Source organism: Polypterus senegalus, chromosome 3, assembly GCF_016835505.1.
Source record: "Polypterus senegalus isolate Bchr_013 chromosome 3, ASM1683550v1, whole genome shotgun sequence".
Taxonomy (NCBI): Eukaryota; Metazoa; Chordata; class Cladistia; order Polypteriformes; family Polypteridae; genus Polypterus; species Polypterus senegalus.
Genome location: NC_053156.1, coordinates 68,095,503 through 68,108,941, shown reverse-complemented (window position 1 = coordinate 68,108,941; position 13,439 = coordinate 68,095,503). Strand labels below are relative to the sequence as shown.

Below are 13,439 nucleotides of genomic sequence, written 5' to 3'. Positions count from 1 at the left end.
ATCAATACCACCAAAATAACTAAACCATTCAAAATACATTTTAACATTTTCTTCAAAAGTTGCAAATGGGTTGTTTTATGTTGAATTAATTATTAGTCTGATTATTAATAAAATATTGGCTCCATGATAATTATGGATTTTTATGTAAACACTTTATATAACTGCTTCTAGTGGAATCCTTACATTATAGTGACTTCTAAACAATATATGTTATCCAGTTAAACGTGTTTCCTAATATTACATTAGGTCTAGTCTACTTGTTTGAATTTTAGTTTCGTAATGTTGTGGAATATAGCTGAAATACTTCACAAAGAAGAACAAACTGCAGGAGCCTGTCCAACAGCATAGCAGATTTGCATTGTCCTGGGAAGCCACATATTTGTCAAATGGCTTTGTAACTGTTTTTAATGAAACTATGAAATAATACTAACAAAAAATAGACTTTTACATAGAAACAAAAGGGGCACATATTCATATTTACATTCAATATATAAATACGTATCCTATCTCTTACTCTTACCTGCAATGGTGCAGGAAAGCAGCTAAGAGTATGGGAGGCCCAGTTGTGTGGTGTAAAGCTCATGATAGTCTGCAAAATATCTTTGCACCAGGTTCCTTGGATAGACTCTGAACCAGTGAAGAAATCTATAAAAAAAATATAAAAAAGTAAATTGCTTTAAAAGTTTACCAATACTGTATGGACAGAAGTCATATTTTACACAAAAGCACTAAAATACCAGAAATGTAGGTCTTTACCTTCTTTGCAGCTCAAGTTATGTCAAAATCAAGCAGCACTGTATCACACGGGATACATGTTATGTATAAGAATTGTGAAGGGCTTACCTGTCACATGTGTTGCTCTGGCAAAAGTGAGGATAAGAGCTCGATTAAGCTCTTCTGATTCAGCAGACAATACAGTTTTAGGGTCACTAAGAAAACGTGTAAATTGTGGTTGAACTTCTGAGCTTCCAAGTGCTGTGATCAACCTCAAAGCTGTGCTTTCAACACTTAAAAAAAAAAAAAAAAAAGTAAATAAAATATAAGCAAAAATGTAAACAGGGTTAAAAATCAACCAAATGAAAACAGTATGTTAAGAATGATTTCTCAATGTGATCATTGTACAGAGTAGAGTAAATCAACATTATTAAACCATTTAAACTGTTTTTTGTCACTGTTAAGAATCCCTTTAGAATGCTCTGTAGTCTCAAATAAATTTTATCATTATAAGAAATATAGTATTTATTATTATAATATATACTTTGCCCCCTCGCTTCATGCACCCACCCCTCAATACCCCCCCTGGTGGTGTGCTTCAAGCTCGCCACTTCGCATTGGAATGGGGGGCTGAACGCACACTAACCTTATACAGTAGCTGTCCTTTAAGCCAGCAGCTGCTGCTGCCGTGCTGCGTGATCTGTATGTTTTGCTGCACGACAATTATTTAAAAGCCTGCATAGCAGCTGTCCTTTTGTTTCACTTCCTTGTCTTGTGGGACGTTAAAGTGTCTCCGAGAAATTATTTGTAAGCAGATAAAAAAAACCTGGACAGGGCGCCAGTCCAATAACTCATCAACTTGCACACAAACTCACCTAGGGCAACTATTGCCATGGCATGACTTTAGAGTTCTGGACGGAAAACCGTAGTGCCAAGAAAGTCCTTGCAGATACAGGTATACAATGCATATTTCACAGACATTTCCAGACATAGGATTCGAACCCTGGACACTTGCCTCCAAAAGATTTTTAAAAATGCAAAGTTCGGTTGGACAACAAATATTAATCGAAAACATTCTCTTTGGTGACAGATTAACAATTGCACTTCAATTGCAAAAGTACCACTGAGCATGAGTTGGCAACATACCTATACATTTATATTGTAAAAACTTGGAGGGCGCTGGAGTTAAAAAAATTAGGTAAAGATAGATGAACTTTGATGGATGGATAAACAAAACTTTATTTGTACCCAAGGGAAAATTTGGATTTTCACAGAAACCAAAAACACTATGATCTGAACTCACAAAAGGGTAATTAAAAAGGAAGAAAATGTCTGACTTGACAGTAACAGTGAAGCATCTGCTGAATAAATTGTTGGCTAAAAGTACTCTTAGTGTGCCAGAGAAAGGATATACAACATTGTTCATAATGGTACTTTGTTTTCTTTTTCATTCTCTTCTCCATCACTACCCCAAGGGTTCAAGAGTGCATCCTATAATAGTCTGCCTTTTTAACTAGCTTGTTTGTTCTGTGGGCCTCAATTGAAGTGATGTTACTGGACCAACAGATAACAGTACAGAAGATAACACTGGCCATCATAGAGCTGTACAATATGTCACAATTGAAAGAACACAGTATCAAAAAAAAAAAAGAAACAGTCTGCTCAGCCCTTTCTTTTACAGCTTCTCTGTACTATGAGACCAGTTCAGTTTCTAAATGATGTTGACCTCCAAGTACTTCTGGCAATGCACCACCTTTACAGTCAATCTGTCTCATCCCCCTTCTCAGTACACTCCATAAACCCATGATCACATGGGAATTTCTGTAAGTAACATGCCCTTGTATTATATGTATAGTCTGAGTTGTGCAGAGTGATGAGAAAAGTAGACATAACTATTTCTTTCGGTGCTCATGTTCATATCAGAGACACAGTGTATGAGTCTCACAAACTGCATCTGCTGGACAGATAGTCTGTTATTCAGGACACCATGGGCTCCTCCACCTGCATATCTCTGAGTTTACCCCTTAACAGGGATGGGTACATGGTACTGAAGACACTGTAGGAATCGTAAAACAATCAGCACAATGCTGCCACCTTTCTCCAGGGGAAAATAAGCCTTGTGAAGCAGGCAGATAATTGCATCTTCCACTCCAGTCGTCGTCCAGTAGACAGTCTACTGTGGGCCTAGGTGGTCTACCACAAGAGGACTCATATAGTCCAGGACCAGTTTCTCAAAGTTCTTCATGATATGAGACATGACATTGGTTTGTACTCATTAGGTGAAGAAGCTCCTGTCGTCTTTGGAACAGGAACAATGCCGGATGTCTTTCACAGTAGCAACAATTTTTCAGCCTCAGTGTCAGAGTGAACAGGTGACACAGAATGCAACAAAGTTTGTCAGCACAAGGACTGACTCCGTCTGGTCCTGAGGCTATTCCTGTGTGTAGCTTCCTAAGCTGACTACTCACTTGGTCATCAGTTACAGACAGCCCATTCTGATAGTCAAAGGTGGACTCATCACTGGCCATTCCACTCAGTGGTGGTAGTTGTTGATATAGTATAGGATGTTGTAGCATGACTGGTCACTAATACTGAGAAGAAATCTTTTGTTTTCCACAAACAAGTTTTAAAATAAATGCATTAATATCAACTAGCCAACCCGTGGAGTACCATACACCGCATAATCAGGCCGGTTTTTTAATGATTTTTAAGCACAGTGAGAAAATGAACATTTGAAAAATCTGTAATGTAATAAATCAGCAAGAAAAGCAACACTGTAACAATGCACGGAACGAACCAACACACAATCGTCCATGACTGAAAACTGGCGGACCGTCCTCACGCCTTCTCCTGCCAGACGGAGGGAAGGGGGTGCACGGCGCGGAGTGTGGAACGGGAGGAGAGGAGAAGAACGTCCATTCAGCTCTGTCTGTCATGCTAGTCTGCTGATTTCTCGTTCAGTATGCACTGCCCGCTCATGTGCCCACCACCAACTCGTCACTTGAGTCGTCGTCTTTACACAGTCCAGATGTACCTGTGACTGACGTAGACTTTTCATTGCTTTGTGTGGTTTTGGCTACTTTTCTATATATAATCCACCAAGACACCTGACCACGGTAGTAGCGAGGTGGGAGGGGGGTGTGTACAAAGGGTTGGGACGCAACCAGTGGGAGCGTATGAGTTGCACTTAGTGGGAATTCCACGGCTTTGAGCCCAAATGGGGTTCAACAGCTTACCCACGCCTCTCTGCGCTGGGTAGACACACAGTCAATCTCATGTATAATTATTTATTGAATGCTAAACACTTCTGGAAAGACACGGTTGTCTAAAACAGGTTGGTGTGAGAATACAACAGTAAGCGAATGAAAAGATGGAACTCTGGAGAGAGCAAAATACAACACAATAGTGAACCAGCGGCATAACAAACGCCGCATAATTATTTATTGATGGTTGAACACTTCTGGAAAGATACAGTTGTCTAAAAAGGGAGGGTTTGAGGATACAACATAAAGTGAATGAAAAGATGGAACTCTAGACTTTTCATTGCTCTGTGCGGTTTTGGCTGCCTTTCTATATATAACCCACCAAGACACCCGACCATGGTAGTAGCAAGGTGGGAAGGGGGTGTGAACAAAGTGCAGGAGCATCTAAGAAGACGCATGTTTGTCGTGGATGCGAATTGCTGTATGTAGCATGTAAAACAGTTTGCTATGGTGCACGCGGTCATGCGTCGTAACGAAAACTCGGGTTTTTAAAGACTGCTTACTTCATTGTGTTTTAACCTCAGTTGTAAAGGAATGTTTTAAGGACCCCATGGGATACCCCTCGGTTTTGGCTGCTTTTCTATATATAATCCACCAAGATACCCGACCACGGTAGGAGGTGTGTGTGTACAAAGGGTAGGGACGTAATGAGTGGGAGCGTATGAGTCACACTTAGTGGGAATTCCACGGCTTTGAGCCCAAATGGGGTTCAACGGCTTACCCACGCCTCTCTGCGCTGGGTAGACACACGGTCAATCTCATGTATAATTATTTATTGAATGCTAAACACTTCTGGAAAGACACGGATGTCTAAAACGGGTTGGTGTGAGAATACAACAGTAAGTGAATGAAAAGATGGAACTCTGGAGAGAGCAAAATACAACACAATAGTGAACCCGCGGCATAACAAACGGTGCGTGGCTCAGACGTGCATATGGACTCTTACCACAGATGAAAGGGACTAACTGGGTGGTCAGTGAGTTTTTGCGTCCGGGTAAATGGGCAGGCAGTGTGAATGCCTAGAGAGCGAGGGTAGACGGCGGCCGGTGAAAAAGGAGTTTAGATGCATGTTTGTCATGGATGCGATTAGCTGTATATAGCGTGTAAAACAGTTTGCTATGGTGCACCCGGTCGTGCGTCACAACCGAAAAGTCAGATTTTAAAGACTGCTTACTTCATTGTGCTCTAACCTCAGTTGTAAAGGATTGTTTTAAGGATCCCATGGGATACCTCTCGCAAACCGTTTCACATGCTGCATATGGCGATTCACCTCCGTGAGAAACATGCCTCTATAAACAGTCAACGTAGCTCGGAGGTGCATGACATGCACATGACATTAACCTGACCTGCACTGCATGTGAACTCTAAGACAGACGAATATAAATGACGCCATTTTTTCTGTGTCGTCACGTCCGAGTTGGTAGGCGTGGCCCTGCGAGTTGTCGTATCCAATGGTCTTGGAGTTGGTGGGCGTGGCTCCTTCCTGCGTGCCCATAGGTGTCTCACTTGTCGGCGGCTTAGTGAATCTATGCCCCTTCCAGCGTGCTTTCCATGGTTGTCTTGTCTTAGTGAATTATATATACAGTATATAGATTATAGAACCCCAGTGTCCATGTCAAGTAAATGGGGTAACTTTTTAAACATCCCCTTAGATGTTTCATAGCATTTTGTTTGTTATAGCATGGACTCATGGAATTGTGGAGGGATGATATTTGTGCAAACAGTAATGCGCATTTTGAGTATATCTAATTTTAAATTCTATAAAATATTTACTGCTCAGGCAATTATCTTTTAGCATAAACTGTCAGTTTTACATAATCCTGAAGAACCCAACTCCAGAAAAGGTTGTATTAGCCAGCTCCGGATAAAGCAACGAACCTATTCTGGTGATTCCCAGGCAAAAATATATATATATATATATATATATATATATATATATATATATATATATATATATATATATATATATACACACACACACACAGTGGTATGAAAAACTATTTTCCCCCTTCCTGATTTCTTATTCTTTTGCATGTTTGTCACACAAAATGTTTCTGATCATCAAACACATTTAACCATTAGTCAAATATAACACAAGTAAACACAAAATGCAGTTTTTAAGTGATGGTTTTTATTATTTAGGGAGAAAAAAAATCCAAACCTACATGGCCCTGTGTGAAAAAGTAATTGCCCCTTTGTTAAAAAAATAACCTAACTGTGTTGCATCACACCTGAGTTCAATTTCCGTAGCCACCCCCAGGCCGGATTACTGCCACACCTGTTTCAATCAAGAAATCACTTAAATAGGAGCTGCCTGACACAGAGAAGTAGACCAAAAGCACCTCAAAAGCTAGACATCATGCCAAGGTCCAAAGAAATTCAGGAACAAATGAGAACAGAAGTAACTGAGATCTATCAGTCTGGTAAAGGTTATAAAGCCATTTCTAAAGCTTTGGGACTCCAGCGAACCACAGTGAGAGCCATTATCCACAAATGGCAAAAACATGGAACAGTGGTGAACCTTCCCAGGAGTGGCCGGCCGACCAAAATTACCCCAAGAGCGCAGAGATGACTCATCCGAGAGGTCACAAAAGACCCCAGGACAACGTCTAAAGAACTGCAGGACTCACTTGCCTCAATTAAGGTCAGTGTTCACGACTCCACCATAAGAAAGAGACTGGGCAAAAATGGCCTGCATGGCAGATTTCCAAGATGCAAACCACTGTTAAGCAAAAAGAACATTGGGGCTCGTCTCAATTTTGCTAAGAAACATCTCAATGATTGCCAAGACTTTTGGGAAAATACCTTGTGGACTGATGAGACAAAAGTTGAACTTTTGGAAGGCAAATGTCCGTTACATCTGGTGTAAAAGGAACACAGCATTTCAGAAAAAGAACATCATACCAACAGTAAAATATGGTGGTGGTAGTGTGATGGTCTGGGATTGTTTTGCTGCTTCAGGACCTGGAAGGCTTGCTGTGATAGATGGAACCATGAATTCTACTGTCTACCAAAAAATCCTGAAGGAGAATGTCCGCCATCTGTTCGTCAACTCAAGCTGAAGCGATCTTGGGTGCTGCAACAGGACAATGACCCAAAACACACCAGCAAATCCACCTCTGAATGGCTGAAGAAAAACAAAATGAAGACTTTGGAGTGGCCTAGTCAAAGTCCTGACCTGAATCCAATTGAGATGCTATGGCATGACCTTAAAATGGCGGTTCATGCTAGAAAACCCTCAAATAAAGCTGATTTACAACAATTCTGCAAAGATGAGTGGGCCAAAATTCCTCCAGAGCGCTGTAAAAGACTCATTGCAAGTTATCGCAAAGGCTTGATTGTATTTATTGCTGCTAAGAGTGGCCCAACCAGTTATTAGGGTCAGGGGCAATTACTTTTTCACACAGGGCCATGTAGGTTTGGATTTTTTTTCTCCCTAGATAATAAAAACCATTTAAAAACTGCATTTTGTGTTTACTTGTGTTATATTTGACTAATGCTTAAATGTGTTTGATGATCAGAAACATTTTGTGTGACAAACATGCAAAAGAATAAAAAAATCAGGAAGGGGGCAAATAGTTTTTCACACCACTGTAGCAAAATACCTGCGATTGGCAGCGGAGAAGTAAAAAGAAAAGGAAACATTTTAATAATAACAACGTAACATGATTGGCAATGTAATTGTTTTGTCATTGTCATGAGTGTTGTTGGCATATATATATATATATATATATATATATATATATATATATATATATATATATACACACACACACACACACACATATATAAATATATATATACATATATATATATATATATATATATATATATATATATATACACACATATATATATATATATATACATATACACACACATACACACATATATACATACTGTATATACACATATACATATCTACATATATACTGTATATACACATATATATACAAATCTACATATATATATCTACATATATATATATTAGGTGGGACTCGATTAAAAAATTAATCCAATTAATTAGAGGCTGTGTAAGAATTAATCTTGATTAATCGTATGTAATCGACACGTAAATTTGCCCCAAATCGCAAATGTTTTTTTTTTAATTTAAAAGGGTTTTAGTGGGCGACAGAATCAAATAATAGACATGGACATGAATATTGTAAACTGAAGCTGTTTTAATTTCTGAAAAAAAAGCTTTAAACTGCATTTGAATTCAAAACAGAAACAAAAATATCATCCCTGGTTAAAATTGGGCAGACTTAAAAATAAAGTGGTAGTTTAAGTACTTTAAGTACATTTTCAGAATAGTATTGTCTTTAAATAATAATAACCAAAATTTCAACATAAAGTGCAGTTTTTCTTCTTAAAAAATAAGTCAGAAACATAAAAGGTAATTTGACCAACTTAATCTTTAAACTCTGAGTAACATTAGCCAAAATTATTTTGTACATTAGGCTAAAACAGTGTGATCATTGAACATTTTGTAATTAGATGTAATTAGAATTACTAACGGTCACGGAAGTCCAATGATCCCCAGTAAGAGCCACAAAGTCCGCTTTCTGTAATGCATCTAATTTTGCTTGCTTTTCAGTGTGCACAAAACCATGCTTTTATCAAGGCTTCTTTCGGGTAGTCGAAATGATCAGTCGTAGGAAGCGCTTTATTCCGACTCTAACATTTTTGTAGCTGTGATGTGTGCATCAGTGTAATGGATGTACCAGGAAATCATGCATTGACAAAAGTTCCCGCTTGCTTGGAATTGAAAGTGTGATTAAATCGTTATTTTTATGCGTTATGGAGTACATGCATCGAAGCTTCTCAGCTGTGCTTGTGCTAAGAAAAGGAAACATTTTAAAAATAACGTAACATGATTCTGTTAACCTAATATTTTTCATACGTCCCAAACCAAGGAGATGCAAGGTAAAATGAATCGGTAGGCGTACATACTCAGTGCATCCCCTCTGGGAATCGAACCTCGAATGTCGGCGTTAGAGGCTTAAGACTCTACAATTAGCCACAGCGTGTGGCTTGTCTATGCTAGAGTATGTATTGTAGATGGGGTATATATATACATTTATATATATACCGCGTATCGCAGTGGAGAAGTAGAAGTTATGAAAAGAAAAGGGAACATTTTAAAAATAATGTAACATGATTGTCAATATACAGTAATTGTTTTATGAGTGTTATTGAATGTTGCTGTCATCAAGGATTTGATTATCATTATTTGTTTCAATCAGGGTCGTATTTGTACGATGTGTTGTGTTCAAGTTACATTCCGTGTTTGTCAATCGTTGTAAAGATAAGAGGTTTCATTCATCGATTAGTTTCTTACTGCATCAATAAACAGCTCGTCTTCCTCTTTATCTGAGATGTGACAAACTGCATGCACGGGTTTTTTACACTGTCTTCCTTTAGCGGGACATTTACTTTTTCCACCGTGTGCTTTGTTTCGCAGTAGCTGCACTTATGAATATGATTGTATGTATCAGACGCTTAATATTTTTTTGCTGCCTTCTCAATTGTGTAATTCGGTTTTTGTTCAGCACTCTTTGGAACTGTTGCTTTTTGTCTGTGCACTGCGTCAGTTCACGTGAGCTGCTTGGTGTTCTTGCATCGAAGGTTCCCAGCTGTGCTGGTGCCATCTCGTGTAATGTCAGCTAAGACCCGGCACTTAAAAGTTTCTCTCGCAGTTTCAATGAGTTTGTGCCAAACACCACCCTGACCATCTCATCTTCCTCTGCATAAGCACAGTCCTTCACCCGTGAATATTTACCGGCAGTGTTTGTATTGGATTGCCGCTGATGGACGGCCTTATATGGGCAGGCACTAAATTACAAACGCTGGTGGCAGCCTGTCTATGAACTTAATTTAATATAAACTTACGGAGCTTTGCCTTTTATTAGTATAGATTAAATATTCTGGTAGACTATTCCAATAATTTATCATCTCCAATATGTTTCATATCACTTTCTGTATGTACAAGAATGTTTCTGAAACTCAATTGTCGTGTGTCCATAAGTGGGTATTACATCCAAGTTTGTTGTTGTTTAAATGTAATGTCTTTTAATACTGTATACTCATCCTAATTGTTAAGAAGTTTTATATTATTTCATACTTATTTCATCACTAAATTGCATTAGACAGTTATTGCTTTAAAATCGGTAATTTTAATTGATAATTATTGTAGTTCAAGAATCATGCATTTCATCATTTTCAGTGACAGTGCCCTGTTCAGACTGTTCTATTTAAGTATTAAGCAGTATCATATTCATTATAATCTGTTATAACAGTATTAATTGCAGTCCGTTCTCTGTATTGTCATCTTATTACTACATTGTTATGCTTACATATTATTTGTATTATTATTATAGTTAACTGTTAAATGCTTGCTTTCTTTCTTTCTGTTGTCTTATAGAAAACAACACATACACGAACATTACAAATCTTCACAATTCACCTTTTACCTGATTGAGCTAATAATAATCATAAATGTGGATATCTGTGTAACCATAATCATGAACACAATTGAATTTCTTGATTTACGGTGGCTGGGACTATATTTTCAATAAATTAATCATGGACATCTTTGCTTCCTAAACTGTTCTTCCAAATCCACCTGTAGCAAAAGTAGATTCATTAAAGAACTGCAACTAAGGTTTCAGTGAGGTCACAAGTTTGGAATTAATTATCCAACACTACCACAACATTTCCTTTTCATTCAATTTCTTCCACAAACTGTCGATAGTGATTTAAGCCAGGAATGTAAAATGCCGGTTAAATATATAGTTGTGTATTTCTATTTATCTTTCATTGATAGTGACATTAACAAAATCTAAAGGTAATCATACAGATCGAAATTTTTCTTACCAAAGATGTAGCTGGTTCTGGTTAGTCTGAGGTACAGCAGCAAGTGAATGTAGATGGCTGAGGAGCTGAACTCTGTAATGTGGTTGAATGTGATGCATCCGATAACTGAACATCTCAAGTAGTGTATGCAGAATACCCCAAGCATGTGACTTGAATACATTGGGTAGTAACTGACCTGCAAGTAATACAAGTAAACATTTAATGTGCCATACATTGCATACAAAAAATAATCCTTATTAGGGTGTCCTGAACATTAATTTATAGATAGTGACTAATACAAAATTATCCCAGTACAGTGGAACCTTGGTTTGTGAGCATAATTCATTCTGGAAACGTGCTTGTAATCCAAAGCACTTGTATATCAAAGCGAATTTCCCCATAAGAAATAATGGAAACTCAGATAATTCATTTCAAAACCCACAAATATTTATATAAAAATGATTAACACAAAATCTTCACTCTAACTAACGGAATCACTGCTATCTTTTGGCTCACTGGATTCTTTTTCTTTTTTTGCAACAAGGAAACCTATACAATGACAGTTGCTTTTGTGTGAAGAGTCACTACACTTGGACACAAAATAAAAAAAAAATTCCTTACGCACTGTAAGGTTTCTAAACTCTTTTGGGATTTCCCCCCAATGGGATAACATGCAAGCATAATGAAGAAAGCAAGCACAGGCTTCCAGCACTGTAGCAATTCGCTGCAAAAAGAGAATCAGAAAATATCACAGCCAAGCTATAAGTGCCTTCTGTCAATGGGTGAGGCAAGGAACATTATAAATGCAAGAACAAAATATACTTAGCCAGTAACCTGGTCACAACCCTGCCTGATTGCTGTGTCTCTCAACAGGAGAGCGGTAGATCCCGCTACAATAAATAACCGTGCTATTTCTGTTTCATGCTGAATAAAGCTGGTTTTGCTAAAATACTGAGACTCAGCCTCATGTTTTGGGGTGCATGACAGGGACTCACAAGTGGTCACCATGCTATAGTAAACAGTATAAGCTCATACGGATGTTGACTAAATGAGTGACGCACGCTGACTCAGAACAAGCATAGAAGACGATTACACACAATCCCCACGTGACGTTCGTCGGACAAAGCGTACACGTACTACTCGTACTGCAAGACCTCGCTCATTTATCAAGTTTATTAAAAATTTATGTCATCTTGCAAAACAAGCCCTTTTATTTCTACAGTAAATGTGCTGAATTATAATCTGAATTTAGTACTCCAAAACAATTCTCAAGTTTAAGGATTTTGATGTTATTATTTATCAAGATACCAGTTGTCATTCACTGCAGCCACTGTTTAGTCTATCACTCATGTAGATTTTGCTCTAAACAGTTTGTGCTTTTAGCACACATTTACCAACAGTATTTAATACTTCTAGGTACAATTACCGCTTTTTGTAGGGAAAGACACATCAATTCCATTAAAAAGGATAAATTACTAACACCTCAAACAGAATTTGTGTATTTCAAATTGTGCAGATTACAGAAAGCACTGTGCAATATTAATGCATCAGTAATGTGGCAAAGAATACTTTAAATGGGAAAGACAAAATTTAAAATCCAGTATTTTTACAGTCATCTTTGAAATCAAATTAACTGCAAACTCTTTACCTCCAAAATACTAAACTCAGAGGAAATGCATAGGTTTGTGTAGTCATGAGCCCTAAGAAGACAATTTAGGGATGCCTCATTCTGATCTTCTCAAGGTAATTTGAGTGGCTTGTGGTAGAAAAAAGATTATCTTTTCAAAATTTTTAAATAGATAAAAAGTGACAAAACTTGTATAATTCATGTAACACCTAAATTTAATTTACAAATCAAAGGGAATGGATAATGAATCATATTTATATAAGTAAGTGTTGGGAATAAAAAATAAATTAGTGTCTGACACTTGGAAAGGAGTAACGCTAATGCATGATGGTTATATTACTGCAAAGTTAATATTTCAATGCTTAATTGAACACTTTAGCAATTTCAAGGGGCTTTACAAACTACTTCAGCAAAAAAAAAACTACCAAAAACGCAAATAAAATACAGAAAACATATCTCTGTCACAGATCATGAATAGGGCTAATTGAAATATAACAAAATTACTCTATTACTGTGGTACTATGCTGATGGCAAAGCACAACAGATATACTTACTGATAAATCCTTTGATCCCCAGTGACTCAATTTCCATGTAAACAAGCAGACGACTGTAAGTTTCAACCAATGCAGGTGCTAAAGCAATGCTGGATTTTGCATGGGCTAATTTAATTACCCTTGTAGCAATGCTGTGAATAAGACTACAGGGGGATATAAAGAAATTTGAAAGCATTTGCACATTATACAGACTATAACTCAATATTTAGGAACATCACCTTTTACACTGTTTACTTTACTTGTAAATGAGGTGTGCTTTTGGAGCAATATAGATCACATTGTAATTAATTATTTTCAACTTAAAAAAAATGAGAAAGCTAAGTTTAGCAATAATGTAAACACTGTTATGGGTGTACAATAATTTGCATATTTTCAAAAATGCTTAAACATGCCAGTGAGGATTTTATTCCCAGTACATATTAAATA

The 13,439-nt window shown here is 37.4% G+C and overlaps 1 protein-coding gene across 2 annotated transcripts in view; it reads right to left on the bottom strand.

Annotated features, from left to right (window-relative positions):
- Positions 1-13,439, bottom strand: part of med23 (mediator complex subunit 23) — a 203,474-nt gene that overhangs the window by 58,214 nt on the left and 131,821 nt on the right. For both annotated transcript variants that reach the window (XM_039747441.1, XM_039747442.1), the window contains 4 exons: positions 13,014-13,156; positions 10,854-11,028; positions 844-1,007; positions 521-645 (listed from right to left, as the gene is read on the bottom strand). In XM_039747441.1, the coding sequence (XP_039603375.1) occupies positions 521-645; positions 844-1,007; positions 10,854-11,028; positions 13,014-13,156 (607 nt within the window). The remainder of the gene's footprint in view (positions 1-520; positions 646-843; positions 1,008-10,853; positions 11,029-13,013; positions 13,157-13,439) is intronic.